At 33.9% G+C, this 22,150-nt stretch overlaps 1 protein-coding gene across 1 annotated transcript; it reads right to left on the bottom strand.

Moving 5' to 3' along the window:
- Positions 1–320: 320 nt before the first annotated feature.
- LOC107898600 (cytochrome P450 71D10) lies at positions 321–2,284 on the bottom strand. Its single transcript, XM_016824100.2, has 2 exons — positions 1,248–2,284; positions 321–1,143 (listed from the first exon to the last, which is right to left on the bottom strand). Exons 1-2 carry the CDS (start codon positions 2,145–2,147, stop codon positions 517–519), a joined length of 1,527 nt encoding a protein of 508 aa, XP_016679589.1. The 5' UTR covers positions 2,148–2,284; the 3' UTR covers positions 321–516.
- Between the last annotated feature and the right edge of the window lie 19,866 nt (positions 2,285–22,150).

Here is a 22,150-nt window from a genome sequence, read left to right as displayed (position 1 = left end):
CATCAATGTCAGTAAATCACTCCCATTAATAATAGAAGATAGTAATAAAATTTATAATTATAATTGTTCATTAATTAATTTGAAAAAAAAATATTTTTATAAATATCATTCACTTTAATTGAAAACAAATTCAAGTTAATACCTAAAGCAAATACTTCAATTTTGAATTAATAAAATATTATAACATTGATATTTTATTAATATTAAAATTTGATTTTTTTCTAAATACCCTATCAATAGATTACAACTTAGGTTTTATAATATTATAATTTAAATAATGCAATAGTTACAAGCTTTATTTAACATCAAAAAATCAAAAGTAGGGCCAAGCACCGGTTCAAATCCGGTTATTCCATGTTTCATTAACATTAACAAAAAGAAATAGGCGGCGTAAGCTTATTGTGTTTTACCAAAGACCTGACAGGAACAAGTATTATGTTTTAGGGGTATAAGTTACAACATGGCAACTAGGACATATGATACTGAAAGGAAACCAACCAAATGATCTTTGTGGTTCTAATGAACAATTTTAGATCCATGATATGGAGTTGGAATAAGAACAAGTTCAGTTTTCCTCTTGACAGTCATGCCAAACACCTCACTCATATCAAGATCTTCCCCTTTCATTCCATTAGGTAGCTTCCAGTCAAAATGGAACAACAGATGGGCCAAAGGCAGCTCGAGGTTGGGTGTGGCAAAGGTGATCCCTGGGCACATCCTTCTTCCAGCCCCAAATGGGATGAATTCGTAATTTGTTCCCGTGTAATCGACTGAACCATTGAGGAACCTTTCAGGGTTAAATTTGTCGGGTTCGTTCCAGTAATTAGGGTCTCTTCCGAGGGCCCATGCGTTAATGAGGACTCTGGTTTTTTCCGGGACATGGTAGCCATTAATTTCGCAAGCTTGGTGACATTCTCTTGGGAGCAACAATGGCACGGATGGGCGGATTCGGAAGGTTTCCCTAATGACTGCTTTCAAGTATTTGAGTTCATGAAGGCCTGTTTCGTCAACGTTTCCTTTTGGTCCGAAAACTCGCCTTACTTCAGCTTGGGCCTCCTTCATCACCCATGGATTTTTTATCATTTCGGAGAGTGCCCACTCCACGGTTGTGGATGATGTTTCACTTCCCGCACCAAAAACGTCCTGAAAGGCAAGCATAACATTTTCAATGGAAAATAAGGACGTCTGAAGAAGAAGAAGACAAGGTAAAAGGTCAGACAAGTATAAACAAAGGGTTAATAACATACCACAATGACTGATTTGATGTTCTTGTCAGCCAAGGGGAACTCATTCTCCTCCTGAATCCTTAAGAGCACATCAACGAGATCTTCTTGTTCAGCTTCTGCTTGTCCGCTCTTTTCTCTGGCCCTTCTCTCTCTATGTTCCTTAATGATGTTCGCGATGATCTTATCATTCTCCTTATGCATCTTCTCAACTTTGGTCTTCATACCACTAAAAAGCTGAAGCGGTTTAATGGAAGGATAAAAATCAGACAAACTGAAGCCAGAAAGCAACTTTGTGAGTTCGGTTATGCTGTCAATGTAAGTCTGTTGATCCTTGCATTTTTTCCCAAAGGCCGCTCTGGCAACTATCCCATATGTCATTGAGAAAATCATGTCGCTAAGGTTCACCGGCTTCCCCTCGCTCTCATGTATCGTTTTCACCAGATTTAAAACCTCTGCTTCTCTTATAGACCGAAAGGACTGGACCCTCGAGGCGGTCAACAGCTCCGTGTTGCACACTTTGCGAAGGTATCTCCAGTAGTTCCCGTAGGGTGCAAAGGCGATGTTGGTGAAATCGTAGGTGTAGACCCTGGGAACTTCCATGGCTGGCCTGTACGAGAAGTTGATGTCGTGGGTTTTCGTCACCTCTTTAGCCACTTCCGGTGAAGATACTATCACCGTCGATATCTCCCCCAGTTGGAGATGCATCAGTGGTCCATGTTTCAGGGCCAAGTCTCTCAACGTCTTGTGGGGTGATGGGCTAGCGATTTGGTGCAAATTCCCGATCACGGGGAATTTTCTCGGCCCTGGAATTGGCTTAAGGTCGGGATTTTTGGGTTTTGATTTCTTTAAACTTCTGAATATGAAGAAGGAAACAAGGAGGATGCTGAGGAGGACTTGGAATGAAGGGAGTTGAAGCTCCATAACTGGAAAGCAAAGACCAGATTAATATTGAAGAGAGAAACAAGCTTATTGCTAAATGCCTTTCATTTTGTGAATTTATAGAAAGTACTTGCCTGTCATTACATATTACATGACAGCAGATCCAGACAAATTTGCTTGGGTCGATTACCTTGAAAGATTGTTACAGAAAATATACTCTCAGTCCAATCCGACTCCTCTGACCAAAATTGAATAGAAAATTGCAATACATTTGATTTCTTTTCTTTTCTTTTTTTATTAAGGAAAGTCATTAGTTTGAAAGATTGTTAGATATACAGCCCAATTTCAGTAAATTATCAAAATTTTAATAATTTATTGCATTTTTTATTGCACAAATTATTAATATTTAAAAAATATTATATCAATATTTTAATATAATTATCTATCTATAATCAATAATATTGTAATTTTTCATCATATTACTAAATTCACATTTTAAAATAATTATAATATTTAATTTAAAAATATTAATTTAAAAAATTACATATAATTTTTTAATAATTATTATACATTTAAAATAATTATAATTTAATTTAAATTGTGATAGTAACACATTTAAAAAAAATATAACTTAATTTTATAAGTATCGAAAGATTTTATTATTTTACTTATTGATAAGATGATTTAATGTGATTCATTGATATGCATCAACGATTTAATAATGCATAAAATATTATCTCTAATAATAATTGATTTTTAACATTTTTTTACTAGCTGAAATATTTTAAATATTATTATCTGGGTTAAAATTTATTGTAGGTGTTGATGATTGCTTTTTCAGAACGTAGTTTTTTTCTTTATTTATTCCTAAAACAGCAAATTATTTCAGGCTTCAGTGTAATATAGTAATGTAGAAGTCAATTTTGCTTATAGGTTAGTCCAAAATTTCAAACGTGACATCTGCCATTTATTTAATTAGATAATATAAATATATATCAGTGATTGTGAGTGGTTAGCCTACTCTTGCTGATTAAAATTTTTATTTCATTTCACCCAAAAAATAATTATTTCAATATTTTAAAACTGATGTTTCCTGCAATTTCTCTACTTACTGTGGAAAAGAAAATATAATTGATTTGGATTCATAAGTGCATGTATTAGTCAACGAAATTGATCAAGACAATATCTATATGGTAACTTGAGGAAATTTCATTATTTAAAATATTAATTATATTAATGTATAATTAATTTAAATTAAAATATATTTAAAATTATTTAATTCAAACTTGGATTGGGTCGCAACTGGCTCATAAACCAATTTATGAATTAAGTCGATGTGGATTATTTTAAATTAAATTCTTTTAATTGTTAAATTATTTTATAAATATTTTATGACATTAATGGTTATCACCGTAATCTAAACAATAAATCACATTATTATATAATCTCTCATATTATAATTGTGTTGATACTTTCATGAACTCGTTTAATTTGAGTCATGATTGCTGGCTCACTATAGTAGCAATTCAACAGCACGTGCAGGGAACCAGGGGACTGATTTGATTAGTAAGTTTTGTGGAATTCTAAAATACAAAGGACAAGAATAATATTATATTCATTTTCCTTGCAACATAATATATTCAAAATAATTATATATATATAATATAGATGTCGAATTTGAAGTCAATCGAGTAGCCACTTTTCTAGCCAAATATTTTGAATGGTGTTCTGTTGTTTTTGTATTACTAACAATTTATACCGACTAAACTATAGCATGGCTGCTGCTTATGTTATTATTTTACTGCATTAAATATTTTTGTTCTACTTTATGCTTTTCGTGTTAACTTATTCTTTTAAGTTGCGTGTTTCTCTGATTTTTAAAATCGATGCAAAAAAATTTCTGCTACCTTAATAGAAATATAATTCTGGTCATCCTGATGTAGGGCCACCAACTCTTTGGTCTACGTTGAGAAATAAACTAATCTATGAACTAATATGGCAGGCAATTAATTATATAATTAATTATTATATCTTTTCATTTTATCTATATTATCTGATTTTATTATTATTATTATTAATTATTCATATAATGAAGATTATCACGTTTAATAATTTATTTTACAAAAAAATAAATGTGGAATTAAATTAATGAATTTACAAAATCGTTCAATGTGAAACCAATCTTAATTCACTCGTTAAAAACAAACATCACGTGATGGAAATTGTCTACAATTTCATTGCCTAAATTCTACAATCATTTAGAGAGACTTGAGCATTGTATGTCTTTTTCAAGAATAGAAAGATCATTTTAGTGTCTCATTAGTTGTATTCACAGGTCGACCAATTGTGTTCTATATTGTAGACACAATTGTGAATACAAAAGTTTTAATATATTATAGATATAAAAAATGAGCAATTCTTTAGTTACCCATATTGGTCAAATAATGCAAATGTCATATGAAGCACATGTTACGATATTACTCTCTATTTTTCCTTGGAGCATATGTCTTTATTAGAAAATCAATACCGTACAGGTGATAGTTTAGGTGCACTTAGTATCTAACTTGAGTCAATGGTGAGCTGTAAAAGTAACATATTTTAATCTCATTCTTAATGTGTTTTTGGATGATTAATTATATAAATTAGTGAATTTTATGCTCTTAATCCTTTAAATTCATGTTTCTATACTTAGAAGAGCATTTAGGAGCGAAAGGAGCGAAAAAAGAGCCAAAATCGAACTAATAGAGCTGTTTCCAGGATCTACACAGCTTGGGCATTTCCACACGGGCTAGTCACACGCTTATGTGCTAACCCGTGTCGCTATTGCACCCTGCTTCCCAGAAATGTAGAAAGCCCAATTTTTAGGCTTTCTAAGCACTCTAAAGTCTATAAATACCAATTAGAAGAAGACTTAAGGGGGCACTCAGAGAAGATCAAAGAAAATACTCTAAGAACGCCATTGGAATCAACTCGGAAGCGGATCTCCCTCAAGATCAAAGATCTCCATTTAATTTCTTTCAGAGTTTTATTGAGTTTCTTTATGCCTTGCAGTTATCCTAACTTTGAGATGTTTCTATTCAGGATTATGAACTAAATCCCTAGATACTTGAGGAGGATGAAACTTATGATGAATTTTATTATTTGAGTTTTGATTTACATGATAAATACTTGATTCTTATTCTCAATTATGTATGATTATTTCTTGTTTTACTATTTCCGTGATATTAATTCAAGTTTAATGTGCTTATTTTAGTAGAGCAAAAGTCCATTTTTAAGAGTAGTCCTAGCATAATTGAGCAAAGTTGCATGCAATCCTAGAAATAGGACGACATAAATCTACCGGATTAGAGTAAAATCTAATAGGGGATGTAACAACCCATTTTTTAGTGAAAATCGGAACAGTGGTTTCAGGACCACAAATCCGATCCAAAAATAAAATTTATTTTTATTTTATTATGTGGTCCGTGATATGTTAGAAATGTCATGTGAAAATTCTGATAAGAAAATTTTATCGAATATGTGCTTAATTACGAGAAGGACTAAATCGCATAAAATGCAAAAGTTAAATTCTAGTAGCTAGAAGGATTAAATAACTATGGAATTCAAAACTTGAGGTCCTTATATAGTAATTAGACCATTAAAGAAAAGTATGTAGATATTTTAGTGACTCATCCATAGAAATTTAGAAAAAGGGCAAGGATTAAATTGGAAATTGAAATAATTTAATTAATTAAAATATGATAAAAGAATTATCATCTTATTTTCTCATATTCTTCCCCAAAAATACATGGAAACCCCAGAAGAGAGAGAAGAAACTTTCATGGCTTAATTGGGTAAGTTTTTTTGTCCCGTTTTTAGTAATTTTGATATATCTAAAACCAGAATAGCTTAATCTATCTATTTGGGGGATCAATTTGAAGAGTTATGAAAGTATGAAAATTAGGTGACTAATGTATATGCTGAAAATTAGAAATTTATGGTAGAAAATGGAAGGTTGTTGATAGATAAACAACTTTTACAAAGTGATTTTTGATAAAAACATGATTTAGGGACTAAAATGTAAAGTTTTGAAAATTGATGAAAAATTCTAAAATTTATAGAAAATATGTTCCGTAAATTTTATATTGAAATTTTGGTTAGGCTTGGAATAGGGAGTAAATTGCATGAATTTCATTTTCCGAGCCTAGGGACGAAATTGGAATTTATGGAAAAGTTAGGAGCAAAATGGTAATTTTGCCTAGGACGTAAATTGAGTATAAATAAATATGAAATGTGTGAAATTGATGATTAAAGTTCTTTATATAGATTCGGGCAACACAAATTCTAGGTTAGATCGAGGAAAAGAAAAATGTTTCGGATTAGTAGATTTTATACGCGAACCAATGTCGAGGTAAGTTCGTGTAACTTAATCGAGCATGTAAATATGTTAACTTAAATGTTATGATTGTATGCAATATGAATTATATTTATGTGAACGTTATAAAGTGTGAAATGATTGCATGTTCGGAAATGTTGGAAAAAGGGTAAAGTCTCATTTGAATATTGAATTTCGATGGATAAATGTGTCTTCCCAAAATGAATGAGGTCCTGCACTTGTTGTTGACGGGATTTAGATCGGACGAGTAATCCTATTGACCTTGTTATGGAAAGGATTTAGCCCGGATGGGTAATCCTGATGTAATCCCCCTCGAGCATATGTTACAATTAGGATTTAGCCTAGACTGGTAATCCTAATTGAGCTTTTCTGAGCATACGTTACATAAAGGATTTAGCCTGGACTGGTAATCTTGTAGTACGATATGTGGCTCGAGAGTGTGTTCTTCGATTAAGTGCCCTAATGGTACATCTAAATAAGAATTGACGGGTTATTAAATTATACACCTTGAGTGTACTACTTGAGTATCCATCAGAATATCGATGATTCAACAGACAGAACTCTTGGCATGATGATAGAATTATGAGATGAAATGAAAATATCTTGAAAGAATGTTGCATGATAAGCTCATCTATGTTTACTTAATTGATGTAAAGATTTTGTGACTAACATGTTTGAATGAATGCATGTGTTTAGGCAATTTTTCCAAATGGATGGAAAACATGATATTGTATGCTAAGATTTAATAAACGGGATTGGTAAACTTAGTTTCTGTTATACGAACTTACTAAGCATGTAATGCTTACTCCATTTTATTTTCACCTGTTTTATAGTGCTCGAAAGCTCGCGAAGGTTGGAGGTCATTGGAGCATCATCACACTATCCACTAGCTCATTTTGGGTATATATAGTAAAATCATTTTGGTATAATGGCATGTATAGGCTAACTTGGCCATAGATGGCTTAAATATGTGGTTTATAATCTAGCCATTGGAATGACCAGTAATGGTTTTTTTGATATACTTGTAATGTCATACTATGGTAGCTATATACTTGTTAAATGCTTGTTCAAATTATGCCTAACATATGGAACATACCAAGGTAAGATTATAAACATGTATGCATGAAATGATATGCCATTTTGAATGATAGAGTTGCTTAATTTGAATGCTTGAGTTGGCTGGCAATTAGATGTGAGTTTAAGTGTAGGTCATTGGTGTGAATTTGGGGGAGAAATGAAACTAGAAATGGTTTTATTTTGTTCACATGGGCAGACAGACGGACGTGTGTCTACACCATGTGTGACACACGACCTGGTACATAGGCGTGTGGTTAGGCCGTGTGTCCCCTGCACGTTAAATTATGAGAAACAAAATGCTTAGAATTGAGCACACAGGCAAAGACACAGGTGTATGTCTCAGCCATGTGTGCTTCATCGCCTAGAACACGGGTGTGTATCTTGGCCGTGTGAAACCTGCACCTAATTTCAAAAGAATTTAATTAACCACATGACCTAGCACACGGGCATGTGGCATCACCTTGTGCACAAGTCAGAGAGTTACACGGGTCAAACACGGCCTGCAGCATAGGCATGTCCCTTGGACCCCACGGGCGTGTGAGCCCTACACTTTGGAAAATTTTTTAAAAATTCACGAAAAATTCTTAGAGTTTTCGATTAAGTCCCAACTTGATCCTAATGCTCGTATTGGGCCTCAAGGGTCCATTTAAGAGACGTTTTGAATAATCTCAATTAATAAATAGTAATTTACATGAATTATCTAAAAAATATTTTAAATGTTTCGGTAATGCTCCGCAACCCTTTTTCAGTGATGGATACGGGTTAAAGGGTATTGCATTTAGTGGTATCAAAGCTATGATTTCGCCAATTCTGGAATTTAACGTAGCAAACACAAGTTTAGCTATACATGCCATTATATAATTCGTTATAGTGTGATGTCTCCTGATCATTTTAAATGTGTTTTTCATATAGTAATGTCATCCAACCAAGCTAGAGCTAAATCCGAGGAAGTTAGGAGCAATGCTTTAGCTTCATTTCAAGGAGTTACATTTGTATCTGGTAGTGAAAGGCCCGTATCTGAGGGCCGAATTGAGGAGGCAAAACAGAACTTCTTTTAATTGATGAAAGAATGGTTTACTGAGGACTTAAGAAAAAATCTTGCTGTACAATGACCTTCCCCACGTGCTCCTCAACCGGTTCCTGAGGTGCCACAGGGTGCTGAACCCGCTAGAACAGGTAAGCCTCTGGTAGATAAAATCTGTAAGCATGTGGCAGAAGAATTTAGAGCTACCACAGATGATGATTTGGAAAGAGCTGAATTTTGGTTGGAAAATACCATCCGGGTTTTTGATGAATTTTTTTGTACACCTGGTGAATATCTGAAATGTGCAGTATCTCTACTGAAAGATACAACTTATCATTGGTAGAATACCATAACTTCAGTTGTACTGAGAGAGAACGTTACATAGGAATTCTTCCAGGCTAAATTCAGAAAGAAATATGTTAGTCAGAGATTTATAGATCAGAAAAAGAAAGAATGTTTAGAACTCAAGCAATGAGACATGACTGTATCTGAGTATGAATGAGAATTTGTTCAGTTGAGAAAATATGCTAGAAAATGGGTTCTAACTGAGGCTAAGATGTGTAAATGCTTCGAAGAGGGTTTAATTGAAGATACCAAGTTATTGATCAAAATTCTCGAACTAAGAGAATTTGCAGTGTTAGCCGATCAAGTACACAAAGCTGAGGAATTGGGTAAAAAAAGAAACAAGTTAAAAGAGAGGCTCAGGTTTCTAGGAAGAGGATTATGAGCAAGTCACAGTCATCTATTTCTAAGAAAATGAGGAAGTATTATGATCATGTTACTACCTCTATGGGGTATTATAGAAAAGAGCGAGGCTCTTAACGCTCTAACCCGAGGTCTTCATCGCCATATGTAACCAGTGTGGGTAGTGTCAGTAACCTCAAACCAAAGTGTAAGTATTCCAATAAATTTCATTTCAGGGAATGCCGTTTGAGAAGTGGAGCTTGTTGTCGATGTGGTTCACTTGACCATTTTCTCAAAGATTGTCTAGAAAGAGTTGAAAAAGAAATAGAACTAGCTCCAAAGCCGAGTAATCCTTTTTCGAGGGGCAAACCACCTCATCACCCTGACAATGTTAGTGGTAGTCGAGGTACTACCAATGATACAATAGTTAAATCTAAGGTACAAGCACCTGCAAGAACATATGCTACTCGTGCTAGAGAAGATGCTTCTATACCAAACGTCATTACTGGTGCATTTTCTCTACTTGATACTGATATTACTGCTTTGATTGATCCTGGTTCCACACGTTCATATATATGCACAAACTTAGTGTCTGTTAAAAATTTACCTGTTGAATTCACTGAATTTGTGGTTAAAGTTTCAAACCCCCTGGGTCAGTGTGTTAAAGAGGGTTATGATGCTTATCTTGCATATGTGTTGGATACTAAAGTATCTGAGTCAAAGATTCAGTTAGTGCCTGTTGAATGTGAATTTCCTAATGTATTCCCATAAGAATTACGTGGTTTACTACCGGATAGAGAAATGGAATTTTCTATAGATCTTGTTCCGGGTACAACACTAATATCCATAGCACCATACAAAATGGCTCTCACTGAATTGAAAGAGTTGAAAGTACAGTTGCAAGAATTGATTGATAGAGGTTTTACTCGACTTAGTTTTTCACCTTGGGGTGCGCCAATTCTATTTGTAAAGAAGAAAGATGGATCATTGAGGCTGTGCTTTGATTACAGACAGCTCAACTAGGTTACAATAAAGAACAAGTATCCATTGCCTCTTATTGATGACTTGTTTGACTAGTTAAAATATGCCACTGTATTTTCAAAGATTGATATTTGTTTTGGTTATTATCAACTACGGGTAAAAGATTCAGATGTGCCAAAGACAGATTTTAGAACCAAGTATGGACACTATGAGTTTCTTGTGATACCATTTGGGTTAAAAAACGCACCTGCAGTGTTTATAGATCTAATGAACAGAATTTTCAGCCTATATTTAAACAGGTTTGTAGTGGTCTTTATAAATGATATTTTGGTTTACTCTCGAGATGAAAATGAACATGCGGAGCATTTGAGAATAGTGTTACAAACTTTGTGAGAGAAAGAATTGTATGCCAAAATTAGTAAATGTGAATTTTGGCTATGGGAAGTTAGTTTTTTTGGGCATATAGTATCTGCTGAAGGTGTCAGGGTGGACTCGAATAAAATTTCAGCCATTGTTAACTGGAAGCCACCGAATAATGTGTCTGAAGTCTGAAGTTTTCTGGGACTAGCTGGTTATTATCGGAGGTTTGTAAAAGGTTTTTCAATGATAGCTTCTCTAATGACCCCTCTATTACAAAAAGATATGAATTTGAGTGGTCTGATAAATGCTAACAGAGTTTTGACAAACTAAAAGCTCTATTGATAAAAGCTCTAGTGTTAGTTCAGCTAGAATCTGGTAAGGAATATATAGTTTACATTGATGTGTTATCGAATGGTTTAGGCTATGTTTTGATGCAAGAAGGTAAAGTAGTAACCTATGATTCAAGACAGCTAAAACTGTATGAAAGAAACTACTCGACACATGATCTTGAATTGGTAGCCATAGTGTTTGCATAGAAAATTTGGCAGCATTACTTGTTTGGTGAAAAATGTCACATATTCACGGATCATAAAATTTTGAAGTACTTGATGACTTAGAAATATTTGAATTTGAGACAGTGTAGGTGGCTTGAATTACTAAAAGATAATGATCTTGTTATTGACTACCATCTTAGAAAAGCCAATATGGTTGCTGATGCTCTGAGCAGAAAATCTCTATTTTCCTTGCAAGCTATGAATACTAGATTGTCATTATCTGATGATGGTTCAATTATAGCTGAGTTAAAAGCTAGACCCACGTTTTTGCGATAGATTTCTGAAGCCAGAAAAATGATAGTGTAATGAGCCAAAAATACATGTTTATGTTATTATTATTATTTGACACAACTATGTATCTGGTTCAGTGGTTAAGTGTTCTGGGTGTATGCGTGAGGCCCCAAGTTCAAGCCTTGACTTGTGCAAATTTTGAAAATTTTAAATGATTGAAGCCTTAGCCTTGCTTAAAGGGTTTAAGTAGAGTTGTTTGTAAAATAATGTCAGAATGAGTCTACTGGTCTGGTTGTTAAATGGAATGTTGGTGTGAGGAGGTCTTGTGTTTGAGTCTGTACTTGGGCATTATTTTTGCTGCTAATGCCGTGTGGGTGTTTGAGAGGGACTAGAATACTGAAGTAGTTGAAATGGATGGTTTAATAAGAGCAAGATAAGGGATTTGGGAGTTACCCAGTTATTTTTCTTCTCTCCTACAAAAAGTCTCTGTCGTTTCCTTTTCCATTTTTCCTTTGCTACAGAATTTTACCATTCCTCTTGCTAAATCCTCATTTTTCCTTCCTTTCCCTTTTCAACTTTGTTTTCAATTCGTCATACTACACAACATAGGGTCACACTCATTCAGTAAGTGATGATGTGCTTTAAAATTTTGGTTTTTAAGTTATTAATTGGGGAACCCTTGTTTAACTGTGTTGACCGTCGAAAATTGGGTGTGAGGGTTGTGCTGGTGCCGAGTTATAGAGGGAAGCGTCTATAGTTCATAAGGTAAGGGTTTTTCTCCTTGGAAGAGGACTTTTTTGTTTTGGGTTAAGTTTAATTCGAGCATTTAAGTGACTAATTGAGCGAAGTGTTGGTCAATAATAGGTTTTGGAGTGTTCGTGGTGGCTTTAGCTTCGAATTGAAACCAGGTGTGTACTTTATTGTACAGAAAATGAGGTTTCAACGGAAGCTAAAAACCTCACTATCAATGCCACACGGGAGTGTGGTCGCCCGTATGGTAGGCCGTGTGCCCTAACACTGGCGTGTGATCGACGAGGCCAGGTCGTGTGTACCAGACATGACCGTGTGATGGCTAGGTAGGCCGTGTGCGACACATGAGTTCGATCGATTTGGACCCTATGGGCCACAAGGGTGTGTGGGCTCATACAGGTAAGCCACATGAGCTTATGGGATTCTGGGCCAAGCCGTGTAATCCACACGGCCAAGGCCAAATTAGGTCGTGTGGGCCACATGGATGTATGGGCCCACACGGGCAGACAACATGAGTGTGTGAGCGCATTTTCACTACTTTGTTGCCAAGGTTACACGTGTTACCTAAGATGATTGTGAACCTACTGTAGGGTCAGTAAGCTTGCCTAGACCCCTAATTGAATGAAATAAATGTATGACTGATTTATATGTATACATGTTATTAAGCATAATGATGTTTCACTGAATTGATATTGTATGTACTGTTACCATGTTATAGCATGTCATAACTTATATCTCATTGCATTGGGTTGGGGGTTGATTTTTTCGGAGGAAGTGTACTGAAAGGCCTCGAGCCTAATTTACTAGCAGCTCAGCTACAAATTACTGTCTAGTGTCGCACTCGGTACTTCCTGGAGTGTAGGGATGGGTGGGTTGATTATATCCCCACATAGAGTGTATGGTTGGACGGAGATGGTTTGTAAAGGCTGGCTGGGTAAGATTTTGTGATTGCATATCCGTTACTGCTACTGATATGTAGATGGGTTAAGGCCCAACTGCATGACTGATTCTGTACTGAGATGAGTTAAGGCCAAACTGAAACCAATATGGTTTCTGAAAGGGCTTAGGCCCAGACTGTGATCATATGCATACTGTCTGTTTGTTTATGTAGGTATTACACACTGAGTTACGTAAACTCACCCCTTCGGTTTCATCTATAAAGGTAATCCCCAGACTTAACGGATTGGTGCAGTGGAGGACTCGATGGTGGCCACATGACCCCTTTGACACTGTTCCATACTTATTTATGATTTTAAATTTTATTTGGGCATTTTATTGTAAATATGGCCTCTATGGCTTTTTATTTAAGTTTGGGATTTCTTTTTGGTTATGGTATATAACTGTTAGAATTAGGAAAACTCGGGTTTTCAAAAGAAACAAAATTTTAACAAAATACTCACAAATACGCAAACCGTTTTAAAAGCTTCCGTATTAAATAAATGTTTTGAAAACCTTCGACTGAATAAATAACACGATTTTAGAATTAATAAGTAATAATAAAAATTTTCTAAATGAAAATTGTTTTAAGCAAAGTTACGGTTTTCAAACACTACCATGTGACGTCGCCCGATCCGGCCGTAACGTCTAGGCCGAGTTTAGGGGTGTTACAGATAGTGAGTTGCAAGCAAAACGGATACAAAGTGAATTGACTCCTGACTCAGAATTTCAGATCGAGACCGATGATTGTCTGTTATTCAAAGGCAGAGTATGTGTACTGAAAGGTTCAGAACTCGTACAGAAGATTTTGAATGAAGCTCATAATGGTAACATGTCTATCCATTCTGATAGTAATAAAATGTATATTGATCTGTAAAAGATGTACTGGTGGCTGGGAATGAAACGAGATATTTCTGAGTTTGTATCTAAATGTTTGATATGTCAGCAAGTAAAATTGAACATTAGTTGCCTTCGGGATTACTACAGCCAGTCACGATATTGGAATGGAAATGGGAAAGAATTACCATGGACTTTGTATCGGGATTACCCCTGTATCCAAAGAAGAAAGATGTCATTTGGGCGAATTTTGATTGGTTGAAAAAGTCTACACACTTTATTTAGGTACGTATGGATTATTCTTTGGATAGATTGCTTGAATTATATATCTCTGAGATTGTCAGATTGCATGGAGTGCCTGTCTCCATTATTTCAGATAGAGACCCTTGGTTTACATATCGATTCTAGAGCAAATTACAAGAAGCTCTGGGTATTCAGTTACACTTTAGCATTGCATTTCATCCACAGACAGATAGTCAATCCAAACGTGTAATACAGATGTTGGAGGATATGCTTCGATGTTGTATACTTGATTTTGAAGGTAACCGGGAAAAGAATTTGCCTTTAGTTGAATTTGCTTACAATAATAGTTATCAGTCCAACATCAAAATGGCACCGTATAAGGCTTTGTATGGTCACAAATGTAGAACTCCATTGTATTGGACATAACTCAGTGAGAAAAATTTAGACGGAGTTGATTTAGTTTGTGAAATCAAGGAAAAAGTGAAAGTAATTCGGGACTGTTTGAAAGCAACCTCTGATCGTCAAAAGTCTTACGCTAATATGAAATGAAAAGAAATAGAATTTGAATTAGTGACAAGGTATTCTTGAAAGTATCGCCTTGGAAGAAAGTTCTTCGGTTTGGTCGTAAAGGAAAACTGAGTCCACAGTTCATTGGACCATATGAGATTACAAAAAGAATCGGACTGGTTGCATATCGATTAGCTTTACCACCAACACTTGATCAGATTCATAATGTTTTTCATGTGCCTATGCTACGGCGGTATCAATCCAATCCTTCACATTTATTTCTCTGACAGAGGTAGAGATTCAGCCTGATATGACATATAGTGAAGAACCGTTCAAAATCTTAACTTGGGAAACAAAAGAGTTAAGAAATAAAAAGGTAGCTTTAGTAAAAGTCCTTTGGCAACGACACGGTATAGAAAAGGCTACCTGGGAACAGGAGGATACTATGAGGAACCAATACCGAATCTTTTTACTGGTAAGATTTTCGAGGACGAAAATCTTAAAAGAGGGAAGAGTTGTAACAAGCCATTTTTCAGTGAAAATTGGAACAGTGGTTTCGGGACCACAAATTCGATCCAAAAATAAAATTTATTTATTTTTATTACGTGGTCTGTAATATGTTAGAAATGTCATGTGAAAATTTTGATAAGAAAATTTTATCGATTATGTGCTTAATTATGAGAAGGACTAAATCGCATAAAATGTAAAAGTTGAATTCTAGTAGCTAGAAGGATTAAATAGCTATGGAATTCAAAACTTGAGGTCCTTAAATTAGACCATTAAAGAAAAGTATACAGATATTTTAGTGACTCATCCATGGAAATTTGGAAAAAGGACAAGGACTAAATTGGAAATTAAAATAATTTAATTAATTAAAAGATGATAAAAAATTATCATCTTATTTTCTCATCTTCTTCCCCAAAAATACATGGAAACTTTAGAAGAGAGAAGAAACTTTCATGGCTTAATTGGGTAAGTTTCCTTGTCCCGTTTTTAGTAATTTTGATATGTTTGAAACCATGATAGCTTAATCTATCTACTTAGGGGATCAATTTGAAGAGTTATGAAAGTACGGTAATTAGGTCATGGATGCATATGCTGAAAACTAGAAATTTATGGTAGAAAATGGAAGATTGTTGATAGATAAACAACTTTTACAAAGTGATTTTTGATGAAAACATGATTTAGGGACTAAAATGCAAAGTTATGAAAGTTGATGAAAAATTATAAAATTTATAGAAAATATACGGTGTAAATTTTATATTGAAATTTAAGTTAGGCTTGGAGTAGGGAGTAAATTGCATGAATTTCATTTTCCGAGCCTAGGGACGAAATTGAAATTTATGGAAAAGTTGTGAGCAAAATGATATTTTTGCCTAGGACGTAAATTGAGTACAAATAAATATGAAATGTGTGAAATTGATGATTAAAGTTCTTTATATAGATCCGAACAACACAAATTCGAGGTTAGATTGAGGAAAAAGAAAAAGATTTCAGATTAGTTGATTTTATAAGCGAACCAGTGTCGAGGTAAATTCTTGTAACTTAATCGAGCATGTAAATATGTTAACTTGAATGTTATGATTGTATGTAATATGAATTATATTTATGTGAATGTTATAAATGTGTGAAATGATTACATGCTCGGAAATGTTGGAAAAAGGGTGAAGTCTCATTTGAATATTGAATTTCGATGGATAAATGTGTCTTCCCGAAATGAATGAGGTCCTGCATTTGTTGCTGACGGGATTTAGCTCAGACAAGTAATCCTATTAACCTTGTTATAGAAAGGATTTAGCCAGGACGGGTAATCCTAATGTAATCCCTCTCGAGCATATGTTACAATTAGGATTTAGCCTGAACTGGTAATCCCAATTTAGCTCTTCTGAGCATACGTTACATAAAGGATTTAGCCTGGGCTGGTAATCCTGTAGTACGATATGTGGCTCGAGAGTGTGTTCTTCAATTAAGTGCCCTAACGGGTACCTCTGAATAAGAATTGATAGGTTATTGAATTGTACACCTTGATTGTACTACTTGAGTATCCATCGGAATATCAATGATCTAACGGACAGAACTCTTGGCATGATGATAGAATTATGAGATCAAATGATAATTTCTTGAAAGAATGTTGCATGATGAGCTCATCTATGTTTACTTGATTGATGTGAAGATTTTGTAATTAACATGTTTGATAGAATGCATGTGTTTAGGCAATTTTGTCAAATGGATGGAAAACATGATATTGTATGCTTAGATTTAATAAACGGGATTGGTAAGTTTAGTTTCTGTTATACGAACTTACTAAGCATGTAATGCTTACTCCATTTTATTTTCCCCTGTTTTGTAGTGCTCGAAAGCTCACAGAGGTTAGAGGTCATTGGAGCATCATCACACTATCTACTAGCTTATTTTGGGTATATATAGTAAAATCATTTTGGTATAATGGCTTGTATAAGCTAACTTGGCCATAGATGGCTTAAATATGTGGTTTGTAATTCAGCTATTGGTATGGCTAGTAATGGTTTTTTTGATATACTTGTAATGCCATACTATGGTAGCTATATACATGTTAAATGCTTGCTCAAATTATGCCTAACATATGAACATACCAAGGTAAGATTATAAACATGTATGCATGTAATGATATGCCATGTTGAATGATAGAGTTGCTTAATTTGAATGCTTGAGTTGGTTGGCAATTGGATGTGAGTTTAAGTGCAGGTCATTGGTGTGAATTTGGGGGAGAAATGAAGCTAGAAATGGTTTTATTTTGTCTACACGGGCAGACACACAATCGTGTGTCTAGACCGTGTGTGACACACAACCTGGTACATAGGCGTACGGTTAGGCCGTGTGTCCCCTGCACTTTAAATTATAAGAAACAAAATGCTCAAAATTGAGCACATGGAAAGAGACACGGGCATGTGTCTCAGCCGTGTGTGCTACACGGCCTAGAACACAGGCATGTGTCTTGGCTGTGTGAAGGCTGCACCTAATTTCGAAAGAATTTAGTTAACAACACGGCCTAGAATATGGGCATGTGGCATGGCCTTGTGCACAAGTCAGAGAGTTACATGAGGTCAAACACGGCCTAAAGCATAGGCATGTCCCAGGGTCACACGGGCGTGTCCCTCTGACCATACTAGCGTTTGAGCCCTGCACCTTGGAAAATTTTTGACAATTCACGAAAAATTCTTAGAGTTTTCGATTAAGTCTCAACTTGATCCTAATGCTCGTATTGGGCCTTGAGGGTCCAGTTAAGGGACGTTTTGAATAATCTCATTTAATGAATACTGATTTACGTGAATTATCTAAAAAATGTTTTGAAAGCTTCGGTAATGCTCCGTAACCCTTTTTGGAAAAGAATACGGGTTAAGAGGTGTTACAAGGGAATCCATAGATTGAGTTAATGTGATAATAGGGGTTTTAATTAGAAAGCGATTTCAATTAATCAACCTAGAGTCAGTTGTTCTTACTCTCAAAAGAGATATTAACATAATTTAGGGATTTCTACGGATCAAAACATAAGTGAATAATTTGTTTAATTTCATAATAATAGGTGAAGTCTAGGTGGATTCATTCCTGGGTATTGTTTATCTCATTGGTTATCTTCGATTATTTTCCTATTTCATTCTCTGTTGCGTTCTTAGTTAGATTAGTTTAGTAATTTTAGATTAAAAACAATCACTCCAATTTATCAGCTAAATAATAGAAAAACGATAATTACTAGTACTTTTAGTCATGGATATTATATTCCCTACTCACCATAACCATACTATTGTTCAATAAGTGTGCTTGCCTTAGTCGTTTTTATAGTTAGTTTAGTGACCATGAGTCAACAACTTTACTTTCTTATTAAATTCAATTCAATTGCTCTCTAGATATGTCCCGTTAGATCAAATCATTCATGACCATTGCTAACATTCTAGGATAGCTAACATTGAAATAAAACTTCAAGAAAAAATTAAAGGTCCTAAGGGTACTAAATAGAGATCCCACTTGATCTCATGTGTGATAGCCCAAACCCGATTGGGATGGTTTGACCCAAATTTGGAACATCACATTAACTACCGAGGTGACTCTCCATTTAAAACTTCACAAACCATACCAACCAATCATACATACCACACAAGTGCAGAATATTTCATGTAAGAAATTAGACCTAATTGCATGCTTTTCTAAATTAATCATTTCATTCACACAATTAGAAGGTATAAGGTGTACCTTAATACTTGGCGGCCTCCCTTAGCTGCGAAAATTTGTTAGTTCATTTAATTATCATCACATTAAGTAAGTAATTAAAACCATCTAAACCAACAATCAAGTAATTTTAACGTTCAAAAATCCAAAAAAAAAAGTCCATAATGTCCGTTTACAACCCATTGAAAATTTTATTTAAAAAGTCTAAGGGTACGTTTGGTTCATTGTAATGGAATAGGTTTGTAATAGAATAGAGCTGTAACCAATAATTCAATTGTTTAGTTGAATGGAATAGATGTTGTAATAGTATAAGGAAAAAGACTTAAATGACCAAAGTACCCTTAGTAGAAATCTTTTAGGTGGATGATTATTTTTATTTTTATTAAATTTTAATATGATTATTATGAATATATTTTAATAGAAATATTATAAATAATTTTATCATATTTAACATAATTATTAAATATAATTTAATAACACAATATATAATTTAATAACATTCTTAATAAAATTATTATTAAAATATAAATTAAAAAATCATAGTGTATAATATTATAAAAATAATATATAACCTACTTTATTATTTTTAAACTGCAATACATATTTAATATGCTAAAATTTCATTAGTGAAATAAATAATTTAATTATTCTAAATAAAAAGCAAAATATTAGAAGTAATAAATAGCTTGAGAATTATATTTTATATCTAAACATAATGTTCATCTATTAACAAAAAGTTACATGATTTCATTAGCTTATATGTCATAATCTATATGTTCAATTTTACAAAATCAAAAGGTTACAACATTGTAATGACATTATATCATGTCATTATACCATCCAAATATTACAAGTACAAAAAGTTACCAAAATATCACCAATACAACCATGGATTTTAATGGTTAGAAAGAAATCTTCTCACCCATTCCAATCGTACAGAAGAAGGTAGACTAACGGAAATGAACATATACGTTGGATGGTCTGGAATTTTGCTCAATGCACACTAGCACTCATCCTCAGTTAATCCTTCTACTTCACATAAGGTTGGATATAATTTTAGAGCAATTTCTTGAATGACCATTTCTGACTTTTGTTGAATTAGCACTTCAGAAGCTATGCTCCTACTTATTTCAATGCCAAAATCCGTATGTTTTCCGCCAATAGCGTGGTAGCATCGTTAAATGAAGTAGAAGAAACATAATCACTTGTATCATAAACATTTTTTCTTCTTTGAAATTGTGGAATCACCTTGGTTTCTAGATGGTTGTGGTTGTGTACCTGAGAGATCCTGTAACAGCCTATTTTTAGTGAAATCGAAACACTAGTTTCAGGACCACAAATTCGAAGCAAAAAAATTTATTATTATTTTATTGCCTACAGCATGGTAGTAGTACCATATAAAAATTTTGTTAAGAATTTTTACCGTTGACATGCTCAATTTGATAAAAAAGGACTAAATCGCATAAAGTGCAAAAGTTGAGTTCTAGTAGCTAAAAGTATTAAATAGCTATAGAACCTTGAAGTATGAGTCCTTAAATGGTAATAAGACCAAAAATAGTGATAGTGGATGTAACATCTTGAAATAGGGCCTAAATGGAATAGTGGTTGCGAAACCACAAATCTGATATAGAAAAGTTTATTTCTATTAATTTTTATGATTTACCGAGTGATTAGATGCATGTGTTAGAGTATTGATAAGAAATTTTATAGATTGCATGTTTAATTTGCCTATTAGGGCTTATTTCCATAAGTTGCTGTAACAACCCAATTTAGGGCCTAAACGGAATGACGATTTTAGAACCATGAATTTGAAGTCAAAAAATTTATTTCGGTTAAGTTTTAAGGTTTATTTATTGATTAAAATATTGTGTAAAAATATCGTTAAGTAATTTTACTCATAAAGTGCTTAATTGGACTTTTAGGACTAAATTGCAAAAGTTGCAAAATATGTGTTCTAATTCATAAGTACTTGATTGAAATGGGGGTTTAAAGAAGAGGTCCTTAAATGGAAATTAGACCATTATATTTTGTTTGGAAAAAAATGGGCATGAATAGGACAAAATTTTAAAGAAAGGCCTTAAGGGCATTTTAGTCATTTGGTAATTAAAAGAAATAAAAAGGGAAAATAAAGCGAAAATTGACTCATCTTTTTCATGGAGGCTGAAATTAGCATGGGGCAAGCCATGGCTGGGGTTTTCAAGCTTTCCAAGCTCAATAGTAAGTCCGTTCTAGCCCCGTTTTTCAAGTTCTTTACAATTTTGGAATCTCGGTAACTTGATTAAGCTTATTCTATCAATAATTTAAGCTAGGGTTCATATTTGGAAAAATACCCATAGGTGAAATGTGTTTATTTTGATGTTTTATGGTAGAATATGAAGGCGGAAATTATGTTAAACAACTTTTGCTAAGCGGTTTTAAGCAAAAATGAGTAAAACGACTTAATCGGTAAAAGTTGTTATTGTTCATAACTATGTGTTAGAGTGAGAATTTGATGTTGCCATAGAAGGGAAAAATGATCATCATGTCATAAAACATAAGAATAAGGGATGAAGTTTGATTCCCAAGCCTAGGGGCAAAAGTGTAAATATGCAAAAGTTTAGGGGCAAAATTGTAATTTTTCCAAAGTTTGAGTTAAGGACTGTTTTGAATATTACATTAATTAAATAAGTAAAATATGATGTTTTAGATCTCGAAAAACGAGATTTGAATCTAGAATGGGAGAAAAATCAAAATCGAGAAAGTTTGTAAAATGGCTGTTTTAGTATCGAGATAAGTTCATATGTATAATAAGCATTAATTTATACATGTTTCAATGTAAAATTTATATATTTAATATGATTTCCGAGGTGTTGAAAGTAAGTATAATTATGATGATTTAAATGTTCAATATTAATTGGACATGGAAATGAGAAAGTATGTAAGTTTGTATGTAAGTAATACATTATCTTTATTATGTTTTTGTATTTCATCATATTTTATGTATTGTAGCTGATTTTTGAATCATAATTGACTATTGGAAGTATGGAATCAAGTATTAGAAAGAGAGAGAAATCTCGGTTGAACCTTCGGAAAGATTGGATGATACAGATGGTATGTAGCTAGGTCACATGTATGGTGCTGAGTGCACATCATGTGTACAAGAGAGCTACGTGATATATGTAGCTAGGTCGCATGCGTGGTTCTAGGTGAAGGACACCATGTAGACAAGAGAGCTTCGAGATAAACTGGCCAGGTCACATAGGTGGTACTAAGTGTTCACCATGTGTACAAGAGAGCCAAAATT

This window comes from Gossypium hirsutum, chromosome A13, assembly GCF_007990345.1.
Source record: "Gossypium hirsutum isolate 1008001.06 chromosome A13, Gossypium_hirsutum_v2.1, whole genome shotgun sequence".
Classification (NCBI taxonomy): Eukaryota; Viridiplantae; Streptophyta; class Magnoliopsida; order Malvales; family Malvaceae; genus Gossypium; species Gossypium hirsutum.
This window is presented reverse-complemented; position numbering and strand designations above follow the sequence as displayed.